The sequence below is a fragment of the Vidua chalybeata genome, chromosome 1 (genome assembly GCF_026979565.1).
Source record: "Vidua chalybeata isolate OUT-0048 chromosome 1, bVidCha1 merged haplotype, whole genome shotgun sequence".
NCBI lineage: Eukaryota > Metazoa > Chordata > Aves > Passeriformes > Viduidae > Vidua > Vidua chalybeata.
In genome coordinates this window covers 109784231-109809635 of record NC_071530.1, presented here as the reverse complement: position 1 = coordinate 109809635, position 25405 = coordinate 109784231, and the positions used below count along the sequence as shown (strand labels likewise).

At 38.5% G+C, this 25405-nt stretch overlaps 1 protein-coding gene across 6 annotated transcripts in view; it reads right to left on the bottom strand.

The window, feature by feature from the left end:
- The window catches only part of MEP1B (meprin A subunit beta), a 32659-nt gene extending 7577 nt beyond the window's left edge, over positions 1–25082 (bottom strand). For 2 of the 6 annotated variants that reach the window (XM_053943581.1, XM_053943600.1), the window contains exons 1-11: positions 24953–25082; positions 24099–24220; positions 13898–13916; positions 13662–13712; positions 13520–13563; positions 12454–12526; positions 11380–11497; positions 7285–7463; positions 5611–5829; positions 2377–2529; positions 1401–1616 (exon numbers count right to left, since the gene is read on the bottom strand). In XM_053943581.1, the coding sequence (XP_053799556.1) occupies positions 1401–1616; positions 2377–2529; positions 5611–5829; positions 7285–7463; positions 11380–11497; positions 12454–12526; positions 13520–13563; positions 13662–13712; positions 13898–13916; positions 24099–24220; positions 24953–25004 (1246 nt within the window). In that variant the 5' untranslated portion in view covers positions 25005–25082. Of the gene's footprint in view, positions 1–1400; positions 1617–2376; positions 2530–5610; positions 5830–7284; positions 7464–11379; positions 11498–11864; positions 11931–12453; positions 12527–12654; positions 12744–13519; positions 13564–13661; positions 13713–13897; positions 13917–24098; positions 24221–24952 lie in introns of those variants that run through there. The other 4 variants (XM_053943626.1, XM_053943591.1, XM_053943609.1 and 1 more) reach the window with 4 other exon arrangements.
- Between the last annotated feature and the right edge of the window lie 323 nt (positions 25083–25405).

The following is a 25405-nucleotide window of genomic DNA, read 5'->3' as shown; positions in this document are numbered from 1 at the left end:
GTTATAATTAGGAGGGAAAAAATTAACCAAGAAACAAGAAGAAAAGCACCCTACTGTTTTCCATGAAATTGCCTACTGCATAAGCTAAAGGATTTTTGCACGTAATATGTGCAGTTCAAAAATCCCCAGCTGCCACAAACCAGTGGGAAGGGTTCAGGGATTGTCCCTAAGCCTCTCAAACATCGTAGTTCAGGGCAAACCCATGAGCAGCTCAGCCAGGGTGTCAGACCATGGATGGAAGGGGCTGTAGTGTCACTGTTACTTCCAGGTTATTGACTGCATTGGTGAGGGTAACTTCTCACTTGAGAGAAGTGAAACAGCTTGGGGGAAAAGTAGTCTTGAACCATTCCTAAAAGTTTTGCCACAGATTGTCAAAATAGGGTGCCTCTTTGGACACGCTTATGAGATCAGAGACTTCAAAGGAAATTATGGACTTGAGAAAGCAGGAATGGGAGATGGGGCCTAATAGACACAAAAGAGTGTTTGTGAGGAAGGCTGCACACTGGAGAAATTAATCTTGGCATCAAAGTAGGGTTTGAAAGAGTTTGGAGGACTAAGACTGATGCGAAGTCTACATCTGCCTTAGCAACTCTTACGTTAAGGATGACTGTCAGCTCAGAGGGCACAGAAGGTGAAGCCATAGAGGTGAAGAAAAGAAAAAAAAAACAGGCACTGTCAGCAGCTGAGCCTAAAGGGATAAAAAGAGATAGAAATGATACCTATTTAGTAAAAGAACTTGCTCAGATCCTTCTGAACTTGGTGTAGGTGAAATGGAGACCACATAATAGTTAAGTATTTGAGTAAGTAATTTAATCACAAGGTGACTTTGGCAATTTTAGTTTAAAGAGCTCTTGTCCATTAGCTGACCTCAACTGATCATTCTGTAGGCCACAGGCTCTTAAAACCAAGAATTTAATCTTCTTCAAACTACAACTCAAATCATGATCTGTTGCTCATACATTTCAGTTAAGTAATTTAAATTTTATTTATCTTTTTTTAACTTATATCTTAGATATTCCAGGGAACTTATGCTTTCCATTTCTTTATTATACTTTCTTATTAATTGTAATTTACTCTAATATTCTGACTTCATCAGCTGCTATTGATACCAGCAATTTTAGAACAGTTAAAATGATTGCTCATGGAATTGTAGCTAGTTTGGCGAGAAAACTATCTTGATAATACAAGAGTTGAAATTTGTGGTAATTTATTATATTATAGGAAAGCAGCTGACTGAGGATCCATCAGGTATAATTTCAGCAGCAACGAATCAATTACATAGATGGAGAAGAAGCCAAAGAACAGCACTAGGAAATGAGTGACTTTGCTACAATAATATTCCCCAGTACTTTGAAAAATACTGAGGATATATTAAAACAAAATGCAATTTTATTCCATACCTTTTATCTCCTTGATGAATCTTAGAGTGCCATTTGGATTGGCTGATGTGTACTCCCTGACCCAGACATTCAGCTGGTCACTCTCATTACCACTGTTATATAAATAGAATTGTAAGCACTGAAAACCTCTCTTGGGATACAGAATTCGGCTCTCCAGGACAGCTGTGCTACCTTCTCCTCCAGCACTGGTGTCAAAATGCATGAAGTAGCCAGAATCTGCCAAAAGTCAATGAGAAATGAGCGGTAGAGGGGAGAGAAAACAGAATTTTCCCGGTGTACTGGGTTTCTTAATGCTGTAGTGTAGTAACTCCAAAAGATACAATCAGGTCAGAGTTAGAGAGATCCTGTACAAATCTCTGACTGAGGACTGTTAATTGTTCACCTTTTCCAAAAGAACTATTATCTTTGCAGCTTTTGTCCTAATTTCATTATCTCTAGCAAATTGTACCCAAACTGTGGGTTTTTACTCTTTACCCAGTGCCAGTAACTCACAGTTGACACTCTGGAGGACTGATTTAAACTCCTGAACTCTTGGACCATTCTGATAAGTTGAGATACATCTAGCTAGATTGTCAATTAATTTTTCACCTCAGCTCTGATAATACACATTTCAAAATCCTACTCCCGTCCAAGGACTTATTGAGCAATTATTCAGAAAAGCAGCAATCTATTTGGTGTGCCTGTATCACAGGTTCAATGCTTTATATAACTCTCATGACAGGATGTGACACTAAGATAAAAAAAAAATAAAACTGATCAAAAGAGATAAGGACATTCGATCCTCTGAAATAAGCAGAAAATCACATGATGTCAGAAAGACACATGATGTCCCTAGGTATGTAGATTTATGCTGCTTAGTTAAAAAATAAACTGTAGTTTGTCAAAAAATAAACAGATAACAAGGCCAAGCTTGGAGGAACCCCGCATGCCTCTGCAGAAAACGCCTCCCAGAAAGATAAGAGCTTTTTTCTCGTACCTTTACATTCTCCCATATTAGTGTGATCAGTATTTGGCCCAGCTGGAACCTGAGACAAACGCTGCCAGTCACTGTTATCATCTGAACTTTGAATCATGCCACATATATTTTCAAGTTCAAAACTGCATGTGTCCATGAAACTTAGGGAAAAGGCTATGACATTTAAAAAAAAAAAAAAAAGTGAATCTCTATTACATAACACATTTTAATTCTGAAGGTCCAAAACCATGAGCAGAGAAAGACTAAATGCAAACAGCAAGTGATCAGTGGCATCAAATATGATCAGCATTCATACATACAATATACAGGAACTCAAAACACTTGGTGATTAACACTGACATTAATAAGATGTCATCAGGAACACTCTGGGCCCTCAGCAAACACAGAAGGGCATCTGCTAATTATCATATCATGTTCTTTTTTTATTAAAGGAGTACTAATTTCAACCCAATCCACACACCTTCATATTAGAGTCAAAAGATTCTGAGACTTCCCATTCTTTGTTCTACTTTCTTTGGGCCAGTCCACACATGGCCACAGATTCTGACACAAATTCACTAATGTATCAGCTGGAGTGCTTCATTTGAAATATAGAAGAGCAGAAGCTATTTGACTGGAATAAACAAACCTTGATTGTCCAAACATTGAATTAAAAAAACAAAACAAAACCAAACCAAAACCAAAACACAAAACAAAACTGAACAAACATAAACAAACAAAAAAAAAAATGGCAAAGGTATATTTGGTACCAGTGGATATTTCTTGTCATATAAATTTTACAATATCTTTCATGTAACAAGTGAGAAATTAGATTAATAAAGACTGCAGTTAAATATGAAAGGGAGAACACCATATGAAATATTTTCTCTGTCTAAAGCCTACTCTGGGTAGGTGAGAGATAGCACAGTCCAGGTTTATCCCTGTTCATATTTTTGTTTCCCATCGTACCATGTCTGAGCTCATGTGTAATACCAGCCATGATTTGAAAACAGCTAAGTTAATGAAATACTTTTTAAACTATGTATAATATATTGTGGCTCAAAGGTTTAAAGATTTCATTGCATAACAAAAAGACCTTGAGTACCACAAAACTCAACCTCAATAACATACCAAATGCTTCACTTAAGCTGCAGCTCTGGGAAGCACTTAAGTATGAACTGCTGCCAAATCAGTTCTACTGCTGAGATATTTTGTGCTGTCCTCACAGAAAGCTAAAAACCCTCTAGAGGCTGCAAGGTAGTCAGAAGTGTATGGCAGATATTTTTTAAGATACAATTCAGTACAATGTTGTAAAAACTAAGAAAAGGCTTTCACAGCATATGTTATGGTGACTACTGGAGAAAGAAGGTAAGCAAAAATAGAGAATTATTAGGTGAAAGAACTCTTTGAAATCAAAATACAAAACAAAACATGAAATTGATTTGGCCAAACAGGAAGGAAGTAACCAAATGACCTTAAGTATAAAGTGCTGGCTGGCATGGAGAGTTGGCCTGAATGCCAGGAAGACAGAAAAGCAAGACTCAGTAGATTATGATGTATTTCTGAGATTCATTCCTGAAACAGGTGAAGGGGCAATGAGTGAATTCCATCTGCACCAAAAGCCTTGCTTGGTATATAGTTAAAGACTGGACTCAGAAGAAAATACAGGGGGGATGAGTGCCAAGTCCTAACTTCCAGAGGCTGAGGGAAACCTCATGGTCAGTTCTGTCAAGCAGTATGCTCCAAGGGGAAAGCAGACTAAAATCTACTCTTATCATATGGCCTGAAAGACAGCAATGAATTCCAGATTGGAGCAGCACTAAACTATCAGCCAGTGTTTCTTATGCTGTGGGTTGTTTTCTTCAATTTAGGAAAGAAGATATACATTTTTAATGCAATTTCCTGTCCACATGGGCCTCTAGCAGAAATTTAGCTTAAACATTTCCTTAAATCATGTTCAGCAAAATGAAGTAATCTTTTGCCTGGACGAGGGCTGGGAGCTGTGAAGCACCATCCTCCCTGGCACAGGTGGGTGATCTGACAATATTCATGTCTCTGCAAATATCATCCACACTATACACATCACAGGAAGCCAAGAGATAGACTGGGGAGCAGGGCAGGTCCTGATTGCACTGAAGGTGGTGGAAGTTTTATCACTGATTTCAGCAGGACTGGGGCTTTTTTTCATTTAGGGAATGTGCCTATGGGTTAAGAATAAAGTTAAAATGGCATGAAATATTTCCTTAATGCACGAGAATGATGGAAAATAGATAAGATTAATGAAGAGGAAGGAGGACCCCATCCCCTGTGAAAGACATCCTTAGCTGTAAGCACTTTTATAATGCCTAATTGTATAGTGAGTGCTAGAAGCTAAGGCTGCATGTGTGTGTTCAAATTAGACCTACATTAATAAAAATATTTTCATCAGAATTTTCCACTCAAAAAACTGTATCATTTTAATAAACCAGTCTGATAATTGTTTAGGGAATCTGTATAATAAGGCTTAAAATATTTGTAAAAAACTTGTAACCCAGGACTCACTACATGGGATATTGTAAAAGTTTTCTTCTGAGTGCCAGGGCACATTGAATGCAGCAACAATTACAGAATTATATTCCAATTTGATAATGGACTTATCTAGATTTCTCTGTCTCTTACTTTCATTCAGCTTTGCAAAATAAACCCCACATCAGCAAAATCACTCTTTTGACCACTTTTGTAAGAGACCAGGTTTGAAGCTAAACATGAAAATTCAGAAAGCTTGCATTTTATTCAGAATGGCATCTGTTACCCTATTTGCATGGATAGGGTATATATGAATAGGCATGAATCTGTCTCACAGATTCCATGCAAGTGGAATAGGTATGGCAGCCACAGCAAAGATGCTCATTTCTGTGCAGCGTCTGAGCATCAGCTGTGGAATAATACAGGGAAAAAAACAAAAGGCTTTGTGCAGAAGCACACATTTTAAACAGCCACCCAAGGGATGAGCAAAAGTCAGCTGCTGAGCGAAGCTGGTTTTTAACTAAAGGTCAGATAAAATTGCACAGAAACCTCTGCTACTCATCAGCGTTTCTGCAGGAGGGATGTTATTTCTAGATGTACCATTATTTCTGGTGTTTTTAACTCAATTCACTTCTCTAAATATGTTAGTATCTCTTTCCCTTGTGTCTGGATGGGTCCAGCATGTATGTATCACCCTCATTTCTTTCAAATTATTCTTTCAAATAATATAAAATAAATGGAGAAACTTACTGCAGTTGTACAGCCGGTTCAGTTTCTGGAGGTCGTACTCACTGAAATCCATTCGCTGTCCTATGACATCAGTGAAGTCTGGTATGTTGGTGATGATGGTGGGCTCGGTTCCATTCCTGAACGCAGTCTTACTGTAGTGCATCACAGAATTGTAGTCATAGGGAACATTCAGAAAGTCTGATGTTTTATCATTGTATTTATTGAAATTATGTCCTTTACCTAAATGGTAAAATTGAAAGGAAAGATTGTCCGTGGCTCAAGGGAATCGAATTTTAATGTAAAGATTTGCAGTGACAGAGAATTCATCACATCTCAAAATATTTTTTGTAGTAATTTACTTGTCCTGACTCTGTAAAACAGTTTTATTTCCAGTCTAGGGCTATTTACTTTCCTCTTTCAGCCGCTGATGACTTCTGTTGGATGAAGCAAAATTTTTGCTACCAGAAAACTATTTCCTGTGGAACTACTTATAAACTTTGATGGGCTTGTGATACCCAAGAGTGGAGAGACTGTTTCAGTACTCAAATTACTGCAATTTGCAACTGTTTCTAATCTGTAGTCTCTGATGTTCAATTGCTAGTCATTTTAGGCAACAAAAAACAATTTAGAGTTGCCATCAGATAAACTTCCAGAATTTAGCTTTACAGATGTATTCTGGAGTATGAGCAAAAAAAAAGAGTTGCTTACTACCCAATAGGGAGTCAAAATTTAAATCAGTCAAAATACTGTAACTATTCTGGTCAGTGTAAAAAAATTGCAGCAGTTTCAAATGTCTCACAATAGTGGAGCTTGTCACTAAAGTCAGCAAAATGTAATGGAAATCAAATAACAGAGTCTAAGTAATTTTCTGTAATATATAATTGCATATGCACTTGACTATTGATCACGACTAAATAAGAATGCATTAGATTTAATCATTATCCTGTTTTTCAGTCTTCTGTGTGTATCTATGTTAGGAAAACATCAAGTCTGCATATATAACTTTGTTTTTGAACAGCCTGAAAGTCACAGAGGACGATGACAAGCTAAAGAGACAGAGACAGAGCAAAGTCCTGAGGAATTCTGTGCCATCTCTCAGGATTGTGCCAAACATACCAACACTTACAATTCACAAGCTGCATTTCTAAACTAACTGCTGGTGTGACACAGACCCTGAAAAGTCTCTCCTGCCTGCCTGCCTTCTGCACACTCTGTTCTCTCAGCTCTGCTGCTGGCATCAGGTGTAGCAGACAGGCAGAAAGAGAAGGACCAGTGTTTTCACTGGAGATTTTCTACTGGTTTTGGTCACACTGGATTTTTCAGGCTAGGGGGTGGGGGTTAGTTATTTTTATTTCATTAAGGGCTTCTAGAGTAAGTGTGCTTTTAGAGTATTCATTTAAAAAAACAAAATTATCCTCTTCTGCTGCCCTGTGGTACATCACGTAGCATAACAGGATTCAGATTTCTAATTAGAGCTTCGGAAACTGTTGTGGCACAAGCAATTACAACAGCAATAACAAATGAGAATTTATGTTTCAAGTAGTTGTCCCTTTATATCTAATTTATTGATATACTGGCTTTGAAAAGTAAGTCCAGGCTAGAGAATAGCATGACCACCAAAAGATGGCTGGAAGGGATGTTCCACAGCTAAACCGCTAACCAGAGTTTGAGAGGAAAAGCAGAGGAGTGACTGACCAGACTGAATCCTGTCCCAGACGATGGTCACATAGTCATCCCGGTCAGACCGAGACTGCTCATGCCAGAATCCCAGGGCGTGCAGGAATTCATGCTGGATTGTCCCAATCCTGTCACAGTTGGTTCCAATGGAGAGCTGCTGCAAGCCAATTTGCATGTTTCCCACTGAGGACCAGCAGCTGGCATTGACATAAAATGAGAGAGGGCTCTGTGAGATACACACCATCCCCATGCCATGCAAACCTCAAAACCAGTCTATTCAATAGGTACATTTTTAACCTGAGCATTGAAGTCACATTTTGTTACAGAGATCACTTTTCCATTGATCTGTTCTTTATCATACCCCTTCCTCTCACACTTAGCTCTGTTTTGATGAACAAGAAGGTCCTCGTCTCTGACTCTATTAGAAGAAAAATGTTGAGCTATTTGTGACAAAAGAAAACTGATGATGATTTCTTTAGTACTCTGGAACATCAAAGGTTGTGGGCACATAATTTAGAGCAATTAAGTTACTGCAAATTAACAATTTGCAGCTAGACCACAATATGTGACTGTGAGCACACTTTGAGCATGTCCCTCCCATAAGGAGAAGTGTGTTCATGAACAGTCTCTCCTCTGCCTGCTTTTCTCTGTACTGTTTTGGCTTTTACTTTGCATGGGGCTGTGGCTGCTAGGCAAGGTGTGCTTCTGCATGCTGTGTTTACCTTCTGACAGGTTGATGGTTTTGACAGTACTTTTCACAAGCTCTTTTCTTTCTGGCTGTCTGTGAGCTGCTATGCTAGAGCACTTGCTGCTCTCACACACTCCCAAGAGCAAAACTGCAGCTGTGATGCAAGTTTTTATTAAAGGGTGAAAGAATTTAGTGAGTTATCTGCACACGCCAATAAAATGGCACCCCATGTCCACAAACTAGCAGGCACAGAGAGCTACATTTAAATTGATATTTTATGTAGCAAATAAATCAATACTTACCCAATGAAGTACATAAAATTAATCGGGCACAAAATATGCCATAGGATTTGCAGTCCTATCACCCCAGAAATTTAAAAATACAAACACACCATGTGCTTTCAAACTCCGTGACTTATTAGTGCAACATATTCCCCAGTATTTCATTTTCCACAGAACAACACAGGCCTTGCCTATTGATTACTCATTAAAATCACAACACGAGACCTGTTAAGGAGCACATGTAGCATCCATAATTACAAGGTCTTTCCTTGAACAAGGCCTCATAGTGATTCTTGTGTTGAGCAGAAGTCCACCACAGGTCTGGGTCCACCTCCTACCAAAGCTACCCCTGGCTTCACAGCTGCTGCACAGTGCACAGCAGGCTACAGCAGGCACATCCAAGACACTTGGCAAAAGTAACATCCAAATGACAGTAGGTGCAGCTGCCCCTTGCCTTTGGTCTGTCAAATGCCTACAGCGCTGTCAATCAAGAGCCACAGAGGGAGCAAATACACGGTCTGTGCCACCCTGCCCTGAGAATAAAGTTAGGTGAGTGGAACATGGCACTCCAGAGCAATGGGCACATAGAATCCTGTGTCAGCAGTGTCTTCTGGAGGGGAGAAAGGTGAGGAAAATCTCAGCTTTCCCCAGGTGTGTGAGAGCTGTACTGCCTGTGACTCAATGCTTCCTGCATTGCTATCAGAGGCTGGAGGAACAGGGAAGCACTTGCTCTGACTAATCCCACCATCCCCCTTTTGGGGTTGTAAATAGACACACACCATCAGTTGCAGTGATGCCACTTATTACAGGTACATTTTTATACTAATGTCCTGCTACTAATTTTCTTCCCACAGTATCACAGATCACCAATATCAGCTCACAGACACTCTGACTTACCAGCACCAAGCTGGAGAGCCAGGGATCTGTGTCAATCTACTCCTGCATGGATTCCCTTTGCCATGTGCAACAGTGGCAAAGAGCTGAAGCGGCCCCAGGGGTGCTCCATGAAAACCCCATTTTCCATGTGGAAATACTAGGGATTATGTTCATCTTCCCTGGTCTGTTAATAATTTGATTCTACCACACCATGTTAGTTTTTCCTGCTGAATGAATCCTGCTCTTCATGAGAACAGTAAGGTGAAATGGCACATCCATTGCAGGTTTCCAGACTCCTCTGTAAACTTTGCAGTCACATCTTGCCACATCTGATTACCTTGCATTTCTATAATTCACAATTACATACCTCATGTGTTTTGCTCAGTACACAGGCAGAAGTTAATATTAGTAGTAGCCAAGGTTAATGATAGATGAAGAATGTGTACAGGGAGAGGGCTCTTTGTATAGGGCCTTGATACACTCTGTACATACTCCAGAGACTACAAATGTATTTTTACACAGGACAGCTGGCTTCTTTTGTGGCTGGCTTCATTTGAATTCAAAAGGGTAATCCAGATGAGGACTATATGGCTTACTTCAAATCCTTTCGACAAAAAAGTTCCCCCCATATTCCTCTCTTTTATAGATGCAAGCTAAGATCAGAAAGGCAAAGATGTGATTTATCAACCTTTACTTGAAGTGGTAAAATTTTATGTTGCCAGGAACTTTGTGTGCTTCTCTGCACTGTACACTCTGGGCTGAGGTCTTTAGTCAGCAGATAGAAAAGTCCTAATTGATTTTAAAAGCTCCAAAATATTAGGAACAACAGAGCAAAAATGGGTTGGTTTACCCAGCTTACATCCATTACACCAGAAATAAGAAATGGCTTGAAATGAAAGCAGTTCATTCAGGGTCAGTCCTGATTTCTTTGTACAACCCAAGATGACTCACTGAAACTGGATGGACGTTTTCAGGAGACTGCACCATTTAGCTCCAATCTTTTAAAAATTTCTGCTGTGGATGTGTCAGCTAAGGTGATGGAAACACTTCAGGGCAAGCCACACATCAGGCAGTGAGGGCAAGATATGTTATCCAGCTAGAAGGATTCATCTTCTTCATCACCATGACTCATCTATTTTTAATAGACATATAAATGAAACATTGCACAGAGGCCTCCTACTTGCCGTAGGCTAAATATTGTTGTTCTTTTTCAGGTACAATTATTAGCAAATTCAATGCATACTTTAGGGGATGAAGGATTACAAAATTCAGCTACATGAGTTTTCCATTTAGCTCAAAAAGCCGGAGTCATTAGCACAAGGAAATGCATTGCTCCCTGAGTCTCCAATTATACATCTTTTAGAGCTGAATTTCAGTGTCATATGTACAGCATGAACAGCAGCAAATACAAAGAGCCAGACACCAAAGAAATTTTGAAACAATTATCTGATACAAATATCTCAGAACAAGCCAAAGGGAAAGAGAAACATTTTTATTATCAAAAAATCTTTTCCCATTTATGAATGCATTCTCATATCAGGAAATGAATTTCTGAAAGCAAATTTCCTCACCAGGCTATCAAGCTCTCCCTGTTCTCCTTTTCTATAAGATAAATGGTTCAGCACAGAGTGAAAAATATATTTGTTCTTGTTGCACTGTTTTGACAGGGAATGTCTTAGAAGGGAAGAAGTTGGATAATTTTGACTTCTTTACTTGAGCCTTATTTTGCAAAATGCAAGATGAAATAGCATGACTATTCATCAAAAGAGGTAAATAAAGTAAAATACCAGCAAAATATCTCAGTGCTGTACAGAAATTTAAAATATTTCTCTTTTATCTGAATGCTTATGTGGTGTTGTTCAAGTGCAATTCCATTGTTACATTCAAATTCATTGCCCCACAGTGAGAACTATTATATTTCTCCTTGGTTTTTCTTTTCCCCTAGAAGCCAAGGTATACTAGGAGTGACCAGCTGAAAGTGATACTCCATATATCCAAAGATCAGTCAAGAACATAATTGCTTTGTTTCTGATATCTTTTACCACGTCTAGTAAAATACCTCTTATAGGACTTGATTTCTTCTTATATTCAAGAATAAATATCAGCAGACTAGGGTAATACCTCTTTTGGAAACTGTGGTAGTTTAAAAAAGACTGGGAAAATGGAGAAAACAAAAATATAAAATTATGACCAGATATATGAGTTTTAGGCCATGAGAATAGTCTGAAAGCAATCATAATGAAAATTACTTTGAATTGCTTCTCTTACCCACTTCCTTTGAACACAGATATGTAATTCTTCTCCCCTTCCCAAGGTTTGAAGTCAATACAGGTTTTCAGTCGATACTGTTCAAATGCCTTGAGGATGACTCCCTTAGCATTCATTTCTGCAAAGCAAACAGTGTTCTTGTCAATATTGAACTGCAAGATTTCTACTATCATCCATATGGAGCAAGTCCCAAGGGTGGCTCTTGCTCCAGCAATCTTTGATCAAAATAAACAGATTTTTGCTGGATTAAGAACCCAAGGGGGGACCTAAAAAAACCATAAATTAGGGTATTGCAACACTGTATCTTGCTCTTGTTTTGCTTCTCTCTAATTTTTCTTTGGTTCTTATGTATCAAATATGACATGATGAGTATATAGAAAGATACTGTGTGTGGGGTTTTAATTTTGTAGATTCTTTCATTTATTTTTTTGAGATTTATGTAAACAAATATTAAACAGATAGGAAATGAAGACTTAATATTTTACCTAATAAAGAATGCAGGCTACAGATCCCTCACTGAATTTCTCCAGGACTTGAATTTTTCAGATTATATCTGAATGATTATATCTGAAAAATTCAGACAATCTGTGTTATCTCCTCTAGCAACTTGCATAGTTTCGACACAAAGATTTAAAGGATGGAGTCAAATTATGGTGTGTCTCTGACTCACATTAGGGGACTCAGCAATGTGCCATTGCAAACTGTCTGTCAGAATTTTGCCATTTTGCCCTCACTGCTGTAAATTATATAAATAGCCAGGTAAACTTCCTGTCCTTAAAAATATCTTCAGTGCCCCCTTTTCCCCTCAGCTTTGTAGAGTTTCATGTCTCAGACAAAAGATTTCAAAACCAAAAGCATCTGCTGGGCCGTAGCAGGGTAATAATTCAAGAAAGGAGGTGAGACCCAGCTCTGATACCATGATTATAAATCCCGTTTGTGCACACTCAGCCCCACTCCTGCCGTGGGAAATGGCCTGCTCTAGATTGAGGAAAGGACACCACAGGAGCTTTATCAACCTGTGCCAAACAGTTCAATCAACACAACATACACACATGGTGAAGGGCAATACAGTACCCAGGCTGTCCTCAAGGACGTAAGGGATAACATGGGGCCATCGATAGTTGTCACCAATGATGGAGTTTCGTTCCTGTATCCAAGAAAGAAAACAAGTATGCAGTCCTCAGTATAAAGGGATTCAGCATCAGGACTACAATAGTACTAAAGCAAACCTACAATTCCAAGTAAGACATAAAGGAAAACAATGAGCTCAAAAACCTTGAAAGATTATGCAGAGGTCTGAGGTTTGGGTTTGAAATCCCTTCATGCCCTTCTACTGGTGTCTCCAACTTCTGCTGCATTTTCTCTGTAGAAATTACCCAAGTTTTTATGCATGTGCACGAGAGCTTCTGCTCCTATGGGAAGCCTTAAGATATAAAGTCCTGAAAACTGTACAGAGATTAATAGTTTTGTAATTTTTCATAATGCAAAATTTGTTTCTGTGCCTTTAGCAAGTGCTGTCCTTGCTTCAAGATATATTTGGCATATCTCCCAAAAAGGAGAGTAAAACACTATTTTCAGACTACTTTCAGAGTGCAAGACATTCTGGGGGTTTCCTACTAGATATTTTTAAGACGTAAATGTAATTTTTTTTCATTGATCAGATAAGGATGCTGGCCAGATGCCTAAAAACGTGGTATTAGAGATCTAAATTTTTCACCGGTTTTAGTCAATCTACTTAAAAGAGGAAGGTTTTGCAGTGCTGCTCAGTAAATTTAACTGGCTCAGAATAAATATTTTGCAGATAAACAAAGAATTCTTTTTATACAAACCTGCCTGGATGATGATCAGTGCGGCCTAATCTCTTAAAAGTGACAACGTAAAAAAGGAAACAAGAAGCTAATAATATTGACCTAATCACTGATGAGATCTCATGCTGGATAATGTTTCTGCAAATGCTGTTGACTCCTTCACTGTCTATGATATTTTGTAGAATTCCATACCCAATCATCTTCAGTTTATTGTTACATAAACAGCATTTATTGTTTGTAAGAGCAGGATGCATCTATTATTTCCGTGCCAGTGATACTTTACATTTAAGTCAATGACTCATTTTTGGCTTTGTATTTTTATTTGAACTCACCCCAGGAAGTTTGATGTCTCCCTCAAAAAGGTCTAGTCCTAAAGCTAAAGGGAAGAGGAGATTAACATTCAGTTATTGTATTGATCTATGACTACTATAATGAAAATTATAGAAAAAAAATTGAGACTGAATTTTGAAAAACCTTCATTTATGTTGAAGATGTCCTGATCAATTCCTCCATCTACATCTATTTCTGAAAAATAAAAAGACAAGTGAGGTAGGACATTAGCCCTTGCTGTTATCTTTATGAAGTGTGAAAATTAATGCAATAACAATAACAGTAATTATAAATCTGTGTCTGTCCTAGCGATGTTTATGAGCAGCTGGTTTTGTTGACTGCCTCCCGTGCATACAAATAGATCTCTAAACAGAACTCACCAGTTGTCTCTGGAGCAGGCTGGGGAGGGGAAAGAAAAAAAGATATTATTAGAAAGGCAGATAATGAAATGCAGCTCGCGTTACTTTCTCAACAGTATTAGAGATGTGATTCAAGCTCAACTGACAGCACTTAGCACATGGCTTTGTGTTGGACTGACTGCACCCACTGCCTCCTCATTTGACTGGAAATCTGTATTTGCTCGTGTGGCAGCTTTGTGCCCTCCCCACCTCAGGGTGCCAAACAAGTAATTCAGCCAGTACTGCTTCTGTAGAGGTTTCTCAGCTCCTTTTCTCTCACAATTCAGGTAGTACTAAGTTGTCCTTCACAAATGGGAAAATGCTTGATTCTATGGAATCAAGTATTGCTACTAGTGCAGAGCCTGTGGAAGCTATGATGAACTTCCCATCACAAATGTGAAGACTGGGGAGAGAATGAGTGGTCTGGTGTTACCCAGTGAGGCTTTGAAGGACTGGGTACACAGCCCAGGTCACCTCAGCCCCAGTTCAGTGCCCTATCTGGACTCCATTTACTGAGCAATAACAACTCAAATGCTCCCTTTGCAACATGGAGAATCCACAAACCATAATGAGATGAAGTGACATATGATGAGATATACATAGAACAATTTCATTGCCGTAACATGCCTATAGAATCTAATCTTAATTATTTTTTTTAACTGAACAGTTCATTTCATGCCTTGGACATACTTGACATAACACTACATGACTATTTCTCACATAGTGAGTAAAATCATGAACAGCCTTTCTAAGCAATCGATCCTAGGTGTCTTGTATTTGTATGTTTGAATAGAAGTTCACAAACTGAAGATAAAAAACATCTTTATATTCTAAAATAAATGTAACAGCAATTCTGGAAAAAAAGTGTGGGATTTTTACTTTTTTTTTTTTTTTTTACCACAGTTTTCCCCCTGTGTTTCTATCTCCATATAAATAGTTTATTTTCTGTACATGCAGCTTTGCATGTAGGACTTCTTTTTCCAGTGTGATAAGCATCTGCAACTTCCACTAGAAGTAATGAACAACACAAAATCAGAATGCTGAAAACCAGCAAAAACCAAGTCCGTGCAGTCCCTAGGAACATTAATTGTAGTAATCTCTAATATCTGTACAATGTGTAAGACAACACTATGGCCAGAATATTCAGGAGAGATTCAAATGCACATGTTCTTCTAGACCTACGTTTCAACACATAATGATGGGAACAATTTTGAGGGAAACAACTGTGAGCCCTAGAACTGACTCCATATAAAAATTTTAACCAAACACAGAAAAAAATAAAAATTCTACCTCCCATGAAATGCCAAGGTTCAGAAAGGAAGCTTTGAAATTTTCAGAATGTCTAATTTTAGCTTCATAATGGAAGATAAATTTTTAATCTGAAATTACTGTCTTTTAAAAACTTCAGCAAATGGCAGGAAAAAATATTGTAAATACAAAGGCCAGAAATCTCATTTTATGATTCACCTGAACTAAAATTCACTCAAGGTGTTGCTTCACATGTTTTGTCAGATTTTGATCATTCAATCTCATTGCCTAATAGATGAAAACCATTTTTTGCCAAACCAAGTGGAGACTGTAATTTTTATGTTTAAGAAACATAATTCCTAATTGGTATCAGCTGGCACAGCAAACATTTAGTAGCTAACTGTTATATAAACAGCCAAAGTTTTTAATGAGTTTTTCCTGCTTCCTTTTTCTATTTTAATCAAACTACCACTCACATATGTCTTTGTCCAGTCTAAACCTGACCCTGACCAAGGTCAATTTAACTGATCTTGAAGAGTCAGTTACAGAAAACACTGAGTAGAATCTGTTTCCTGACTGAATTTGTCCTCAAACAGCCTTGCTTCAGCACTTTGCATTTTCAGTAGTTTTTTAATTTGTCAGATTTAAATGTGGTGGCTCTTAAAAACCCAGTATCACTGCGGAACAGTGACTGACTCCATTTTCAGAGTTCAGCAGATGCAAATGCAGAAGGATTGATATTTATCTCACATTTCAAAATTAACTGGTATCATTCAGGTTTACATTGATACATGAGGAATAAGGATGGGGACTTTAGAAAGAAAACCCCACAACCGTATACACATGCAGCTTAATAACTGCAGATATCTTGTTCAGACAAACCTCCATACATCTGAAATGTCAATAGACTCCTCCTACATGTTGAAGTTTCATGCACATATATCGTACCATTACACTTTGTTATCATTGCATAAGACAATTCATTATCACTGTGCATAAAACAGTACTTACATATTCAAGTTTTGAAATGAAGGTGCAGCTTGTAAAACAAGTTGCAAGTACATGGGCAAAGTGTGCAACACATGTTTTAAAGGCTTCATTTGCTTTTGAACTCCCACTCACACAGATTTCTTGGAAGAAAAGAAATTACCAGTAACGTTTGCAATGCTAAAAAAATAAAATCACATTATTGCATTTTATGTAAACATTATTGATGGAGGAGAAGAATCACACCCATATATCCTGAATCCCCTTATAACAATTAATGGTGAGTAAAATCTTTCTGCAGTTCCAATAACTATAAACTACAATGTACCCATACTAATCAGAAAGTATAACTGTCCTAAAGGTACTAACTGGGTAACTCCTGGAAAAGCTCCTCTAGCAGCATCAAAAGCCCACAAACTGAGATCAGTAGCTAAGTACAGTGGTATTTTTGGTGCACAAATCAAAATGTGAGTCCATGACTGAAGAATACCCAATGCAGCAATTCAGTGAAATCCTGGCTGGTCCTCACTGTCTGAAAACTACCACTGAATGTTTTATACTGAAGGAATCCCTTCTATCACATCTTTCCACTGTGCTCCAAACAAAACTAGGTCTTTTGTCCTGTGAATCTCAACAGCAAAATACTTTCTTTCAAAAGCTGCATCTCTGCATACAAGTATCACTCGTTCACATGGCAGTGACTTTGGTCTCAATACAGCCTGACAAAATATATAATGCAATTTCTAGGCTGTAAAAGTATTGTAAACACACAACAAATACACAGTACATAGTCTCGTGCAGAGGAAGGTTGTGGTAGCTGAAGTGTGCCAAAGAGGAATCTAATTTAGTCTAATCTACACATACACAAATTTCTGATAATTTTTAATATCAGTCCCTAATTTTGGACATGGACAACATGTGAATTAAGACATTGTAATGGTTGATTAAACCACTTGTTTAACTGACAAAAACTTCAAGTGCATCTTGGACAAGTGGGAAATATCTCATTTATTATAATCATATAAAAATCAGGTAAAGGGACTCACTCAGTAATCAATCAAGAAAAAAAATGGATAATTCTTATGTGCCAAGAATATCTATGGCACCACCATGATGCTCTGGCATCACTGTAAGATTATCTACCTCACCTAGCCTGGACATCTATTCAGATGGAATATACTCATCTAGTTTGGATGAGACCTTAACTTACCAGTGATTTTTCCAGACTATATTACTTTAGTACTGGCATCCAGAAATTTGAATTACCTCTTCCTGGCCATAGAACACATGGAAATTAAATAATTAGCCCTGGTGGTCAGAAGCCCTTCTCTCACACAAGAGCTGGTTTTTAGGAATCAGTTTGATGTCAGGTAACTTCTGGATCTTAGTAACACCCTGTATCACCTACTATAGGCTTTAACAAAGCCTGCAGTGGAATCTAAACAAGACTGAGGTTTGAGTTTCCACAAGACTAGGGCAGAGGCACAGGTAGTGTGAATAGCAGGGAAGGATGGAATTGGAGTGATGGGGAATAACAGGAGGACTATGGGAAAGTTTGGATTGTGAGGCTGAGAGCTTAATTTAGGGAGATGTATGGGCATGGGTCAGTGGAGAGGAAGAAGATAAGGCTGCCACAGGTATTTACATTGCATAAATTCAATAATGTTATTGCACTTATATAGTGTCATAAGAAGTAATGCCTTACTCTGTAGATTATCCTGAAGATATGAACAGCTGAAACAAATTTTCATGAATCTTTTGATTTTTGTTACCTGAACTAATTATATTGTGTATCACCAAAAGTTCCTGACCTCTACAGCAAAGCCTCCCAACATGAGCAAAATGCTACACTTCACTAAAAAAGGCAGGTAATATCAAAATCTCAGCTGTTACTTTTTGACCTGAAATATTTCAGCTGGATTGGGGAGGAACAGGAAGCAGAAGTTTCCAAGTATATTCAGTGGCTAAAAAGGCATAAATTCCAATAGCAATTATATTGTGTAGTAGCAAAAAAAAACAAAACAAAACAAAACAAACCAACAAAACCCACCAAAAAACACAACAAAACAAAACAAACAAAAAAAAGAAAAAAACAAATAAAACCCAAGCAAACAAAAAAACCCAAAAAAACCAAAACATTCAGACATGGACAATTGAAATAAATTTCAGTTCTGGATTTTAACCTCAGACTTGTTCTGGTAACTTTGAATACTAGTGGACATTTTGCTTAGTTGGGGAACACAAGGTAATCTCTTTCCATGTATAGCCAAATCTATGAAAAATAGCAACACTAAGACCCCAAGGAAACAGGAAACAGAAATCATTTATCTCTCCCATGCAGACAATAACAGAATTATATTGATTCTGGAAAATAATAATTAAGTCTTTTCCTCTCAAGCTCATCTTCAGCTGCATTATTTTCTCAGTCAGATAAAGAATATATATTCTTTGTTTTCTTACCAGACTCCAGACCACCTGAAAAAGAAGACAGGTTAGAAGCCCAGGCAGAGAAAACAAGCCCATGTTGTTCTCCAGTCTACAGTTGTGTGGACAGAATTTTACACCAAGTCGGTATTTAAGATGGTAAATATCATAAATCAGAACCTTTGTCCTCTCAACAACAATCAACTCACCTTACCTATGTTTTTCTCGTCGAGTAAGCACATAATTGTCAAGTAAGTTCATTATTACTGTATTGCAATAACTAACAGAAACATTTTAATTATTTTTATGAACTGCTGTGAGAAAAAGTGTTGGAGAGAAATTGAAATACAGGATGAAATAGAAATAAGAGAAAGGAAATATAGGGGAAAGACACACTGAAACACAGGAAATTCCATCTAAATTTAAGAAAAAGAAGTCTTCTCATTGTATTTTTAAGCTCTGGGACAAGTTGCCTAGAGAAGTTCTGGAGTCTCCCTGATGACAATCAAAACACAACCAGACAGAGATCTGAGTGACCTGCTGCAGGTAACCCTGCAGCACAACGGCAAGAGAATTGAACTAGGAGATCTCCAGAGGTGTCTTCCCACCTCAGTCATTCTGTGATTCAGAGAATAAAGCTGACACTAAAACTTTCTGAACAACAGAAAACTAGCAAGACTCTTGGCAAGACATTAATATATTAATAATTGTACATTTTTTGACAGAAATTGAAAATTATTCATGTGTGTACATAAAAAAAAATCTAGCAGTAACATAATTTGGGAATCCTGCTTATGGAAAATGCAGAGCTATTTCTAGTGTTGATATATGTGAGACACTGCATTTATCATTAGCGTAAATAACGGCATCCTTCTCAATTACTTAAAGATTCCATTCAAATGATTTTTTTAAATGTCAGTACCATTGTACTGTCACCACTGTCTGTGACTCTTGGGTATTTCTTTCAACTTTAAACATTTCTTCTACTTCCTAGCTGTCAGTGAGTGCTGGGATTGACACAGCTTCTTTTTATGCTTCAACTGCAGGTACTTGTGGTAATTGTATGGTCAGGCTTTGCTAACCTTTTACTTTGCCAGACCAACTACTTGCATAGACTACCACAAAAATTAAGAATGGCATTTAGATTTTTTTATTGTAAATTCAGACTCACAAAATTATTATATCAAAATTAATAATGTTGCATTCTATTTTAACTATAAGAGCTGATAAGAAAGAAAGTTCCTAAGTAATGAGGACACCTAAGCCATTTGTAGCTTCTCAGATCCACATGTATTACATCATTGCTGATGCATCGAGAAGCAGCAGTTGTAGATATTATTGTTCTTATAATGGTATGGTCTTTTTCTATGAAAGCAACTAAATATTAAAATTCCCTACTCACCAATAATGATGGTGTCAACTGTTCTGAAATCAATGTTGTTTGGTAGATCAAAAAGCTATTTTGTCAAGATTTCTTCTGCAAGTTCAGCAGCCCTTGAATTCTGCATGTTGTCATCTCCAGCTGCTGGGAGATGATTGGTACGGGTTCTGGAGGATGCCCGTGCACAAAAAACCCTGAAACCCAACTGTGATTGCAAAGCAGGTTTGTTTTTATTAGATGCAGTACCAAATAATACATACCGACCCCTGGATTTTTTGAAAAGACGCTGAGCAGGAGAAGGAGATGGAGCATGGTGCTCAGGTGGGAGGGGCAGGCAGGCACTGCACCTTCAGGAAGTCCCCTGGATCGAAATGGCGTGCATCTTGTCCTCTTCAGCCCCTCCACCCCAGAACCACACCTCATATCTCCTCCTCTTAGAGTGGAATTTTTCCAGTTACGACATCATCTCACACTTGGCCAGAGTGTGAGATGAGGCCATAACGGCTCACGATACCACCTTCATTTTAACAACAGCTCCATTGTGTATTGTTCTTCTTTCAGGTTAAGTTCCCAACACATTGTTTCTCTTAAGGGTCAAATTCCCACCAGTTAAACAACAAGGATTTCTTCATTGCCTTTTCTTCATGATCTGGTTGATGTACCCAGCAGCAGACCAAATATGGCAGGGCCTTAGACATGACTTTCGTCCCTGACACAGGCAACCACGTGATCTGTGGTTGGAACACATCGGCACTCCACCATACGAACAACGGTACAATGTAGTATGCAATCTATTAAAGATCAGTTCAATGATACTAAACTAGAAATACAACAAATAATACACAGAAACCCAATACTTAAGGCACAAAGTAATACTAATCCCTTTTTCAACCAATTCCAACCCCATGTCCCTCCAGCAAACAGATTCCAACTGTTGTCTTCTGCAAGTTGTTAAGTGTCCATAATTCCTGTAGTTGTGCATGACAGAGTTAGAATGGTCACTTAAGTTTATACAACATACCTAATCAAAATCTTCACACCAATGCTCATGTGTTAAAAGCTAAAAATCAATTGCTGCATGATTTTGTAGTGTAGCTTGTTTAATGCTGTCTACATCAATTAACAAATCAGATATAGCTGTGCTGGTAGTATTGCTAAACTTTACTAACCAACAACTAACTCCATCCAGGCTCATGAGGGCTTGTGCACTTGCAACCCCAGGAGCCAATGAAGAGGCAGTGATTGTCTTGACAGTGTTCTAGAATTTAGCTGTATCTCTGTAGTCAGGAGTAAAAGCATGTATGCTCTGAGTATGACAGTGGTGAGTTTGGTTTTGTTGGATCCATACTGAAGTAGTTATATTTGGAGATAAGAGGGTTAACTTTCTCAAGGTGCATGGACATTTAATTGCCATTGGCACTCTGGCCTAGGCTCAGTCCCTGCAGATTAAGACGATACCTTGTGGGAGTTGCATACATGTACTAAAACTCAGGGTTAGCTGTGCTGTCATTGAATTACACCAGCATGAAGTATTTTAATACAATGGTGCATTGACCCACCAAGTTATAGGGCTATTTTTTGTGCTAATAAATTTAAAGGTGGTATAGCCATCTGCATTCAAGGTGCCTAAAATCCACAACTCCTCTGGGGATAAAGCAGGGGATTTCCCGAGGTGGGACATTTGTTGCCAGAATCTGGTAGCCGGACAGGCCACAGGTGTAGGGATGCTCAGGGGTGCTGTTACATAAGTGTTGCAGCTCGTGGGTGGTGAGAGGGATGTATCATATCGTGGATCAGACACCTTGTGAATGGGTTCTGAGCCACAGCAGTGCTAAGGCACCATAAGGTCTGGTCACCTTAGCCAGAGTCACCCAGATGTTTTTCCCAAGGTGGGTATGAATCTGAGGTGCCCTGTTAAAACATAAACAAAGTCACCTCCACCCCTTCTCCCACTCCCACCTGTTACTCCCACTGACAGAAGTGTTTAGCAGGTACTCAGCGCCAGTGCTGTTCCCCTGGAATGGTAATAGTAACCTGCTTTGCTTCTGCTGCTATCACCTCAGCAGCCATAGAACCAGGTTCCATGGGGGGTTGATACTGTACCTTTGCATCTCAAAAGTAAAATTGCACAGGACCTTGAATGGATAGGGAAGGCATAATCCAAAAGAAAAATGACCCAATAGTTCCACTGGGGAGTATATGAGTAGATTAGGTGTTCCTGATGCCTCAAGTGAGTGGATGTTAATTTTTCTATTGTTTAAAGCAGTGCAACTATAGAATAACTCCACTGAAACAAAGGTAAAATACAATTTTAAAAACCTATATACATCTGAAAATGTCTCTGTTTTTCTCATTCTTCCTTTACACAAAGAGGCTTTTAATCAGGAGGATTTTAGTTTTATCCAAAGGCATCCAGCCCATATGCGCCAAAACTATCCCACAATGATAACCAAAGGACAGTCAGTAGGGACAATAGGGAGTGTTGTTTCAACATTGGCATACACTGTGAAGGAGAGGAAAGATAACTTCCAGAACAATAGTTTTATTCAACAATGGTGAGAAATATGAACTGAGTTTTGTTTTAAATCAATAATGAAGGCAGTTCAGTATAATATTACAAATCATAAAAATAGAAAAAGTATGAAAATGACAAAGTGATAATTATAAGTAAACTAATATTGTGAAAATGTTAGCTCAAGCTATGGAAAATATTTTTGAATTTTCTTGTGCTGCTCTAAGCCTTATTTTCCTTGTGGATAGGCTAATGATCAAGGCTATGGAAACAGAAAAAGTCATAATTTTCAGACCAGATGAAACTTGCTGATACACATTAGAAGCATTAACAACTCCAGAAAACTGCTGTAGGAGCTGGGTATTCAGCTCTGTATCCTGCAATACCCCAGTATGACATCATATCTTTCAGCAGATAAACAGCCTCACACACCAGGACCTCAGTGGACAGGTTCACATTGTGCTTAGCTCCTTGAAAATCTCCCAGGTAGAGGTCACCTATCTACCTTGCACTCCAGTTTTCCTTTGAAGGAAATCAGCTAGGTCTGATCACACCAAAGCATGAGGGCAGCTCCTTGGATAGCTCACTACCAACCCTTCCCAAAAGATAGCACTGACTAACCTGCACTCTGTAGGCTCTGCTCAGTGTAGTTCTCCAACACTATTGTAAAAAACCTCCCATTCTTTTCTGTCTTTCAAAACTTGCAGCACATACTTTAAGATTCATATAATGAAACCTCCACTCCAAAAGACTGAAACACAAGTTACATGATACACTTTGATTGGAAAAACACATAAAAAATAGCAACTTGGAAAGCTGCTCTTGTGCTGTGTGTATATAGAATTTAACACTACAAATCCACGTGCTACTAACACAGGGTTGAAAGCAAAATATAAAAAACACTTGCTTGTAACAAATCATGAACAGTTGCTTGGATTTCTGCATCTCTTCCTGGAATCTTAATTCTGGCCTGTGGCCACTGTGTGGTGTCAAAAGCCCAGTCGACAAGTTTTTTCTATTCCCAGCACTTCCCCAGGGGTTCCATTCCCCAAGATTACCTAGCTGACACATTTTTTCAATTATCTCTTTCAATCTCCAGCATCCATTTTATGAACAAGAGTTAGAGATTGCTTAAAGAATCATCAACAAGGGTATCAGCAAAAACTAGATTTAATATTAAGTGACAAAGTTGGTTGACAAGATTCACTCTAGTACTTATAGAACAGTTAAGGCACCCCAAGTTAAAACAAGCAACAACAAAGCCAAATAAAAGCCAATCAAAACATAATTGAACAAGGAACTATCTCTGTGTGTGTGTGTGTGTGTGTGTGTGTGTGTGTGTGTAACAAAAGGACAGTGAGGCAAAGATAAAAAGGAATATGGCTTAAAAGCTTAATATCATTTAACAGTACTTTAACTTATACTTTAAACTTAAAAATTTAACAAAGGAACAACACTTATGACTAACTTAACTTATAACTTAAATTATACCTTAACTGTAACCATTTAACAGAAGAATCACACTTAACAGCATTTAAACTAACTTATAATTTAAAACTTAACCTTATTTACAGGCCTATCTTACTGAGATCTCAGATTGCAGCGCAGCAGCAGCAGCTACAAACACTTACCTTTGCAACATTATATTGGCCCTCAGCAGTTGTATGCCCTTGTCTTGTTTGTCTGTTTTTCAAGCTCTGTCTTCTTTTCAACTGCAACTTTGTATGCAAATAAGAGACATTCAGCCATGCATCTAGCATGAAAAAGCCGCTCTTTAGAACGTTTTTGAGGAGTTTGCACAAACTTTCCCCAATATTTCAACAGTCCCATGGGATCTTTAGCCTCCCATGCCTTGGGCTCAATACTTGTACAAATTTCTAGCTTGTCCCACAATGTGCTCCACAGTTCCAGTGTCCACCCCAGTTTCACCACTGGTGGAGCCATGGCTCAAGGCTCTTTTTTATGAAATATCTTTACCAATGCACTCGCATTAGGATATAATAATGACAACAGAAATAGTGAGGGCAATAACTCTGTTCTAGTGGTATCATCCAGAGACACCACAAATGCAAAGGACTAAAAGTTCTTTCGAGTGGAATCTGAAATGTACTTGAGCTATGTTTACAATACACCAGGCAACAACAAGCGTCTGACAGTGATTACACTTTGGACACAAGAAAACATTACATAAGCTCCCATACACAGCTGGGTACTCAGACTGTCTTGACCTCCCATATGCTGCATGCACACATGGAACACTGTCTCTCAGTACAGCTATGCGTTTCACTTTCGTGGTGCAACAATGCACCCCACTGCCCAAGCCCTGTCCTTTCTTTACATCAGTTTTTGTTCTCTGGGCATCCCATCCTCATCGCCATTAATGTTATGGGTTCTGGAGGATGCCCGTGCACAAAAAACCCTGAAACCCAACTGTGATTGCAAAGCAGATTTGTTTTTATTAGATGCAGTACCAAATAATACATACCGACCCCTGGATTTTTTGAAAAGACGCTGAGCAGGAGAAGGAGATGGAGCATGGTGCTCAGGTGGGAGGGGCAGGCAGGCACTGCACCTTCAGGAAGTCCCCTGGATCGAAATGGCGTGCATCTTGTCCTCTTCAGCCCCTCCACCCCAGAACCACACCTCATATCTCCTCCTCTTGGAGTGGAACATTTCCAGTTACGACATCATCTCACACTTGGCCAGAGTGTGAGATGAGGCCATAACAGCTCACGATACCACCTTCATTTTAACAACAACTCCATTGTATATTGTTCTTCTTTCACAGGTTATGTTCCTATCAATTGACCAAATACATTGTTTCTCTTAAGGGTCAAATTCCCGCCAGTTAAACAACAAGGATTTCTTCATTGTCTTTTCTTCGTTGTCTTATCTTGTCAAAACTGATCAAAACCGAAAAACTGTATCCATTGTTTCT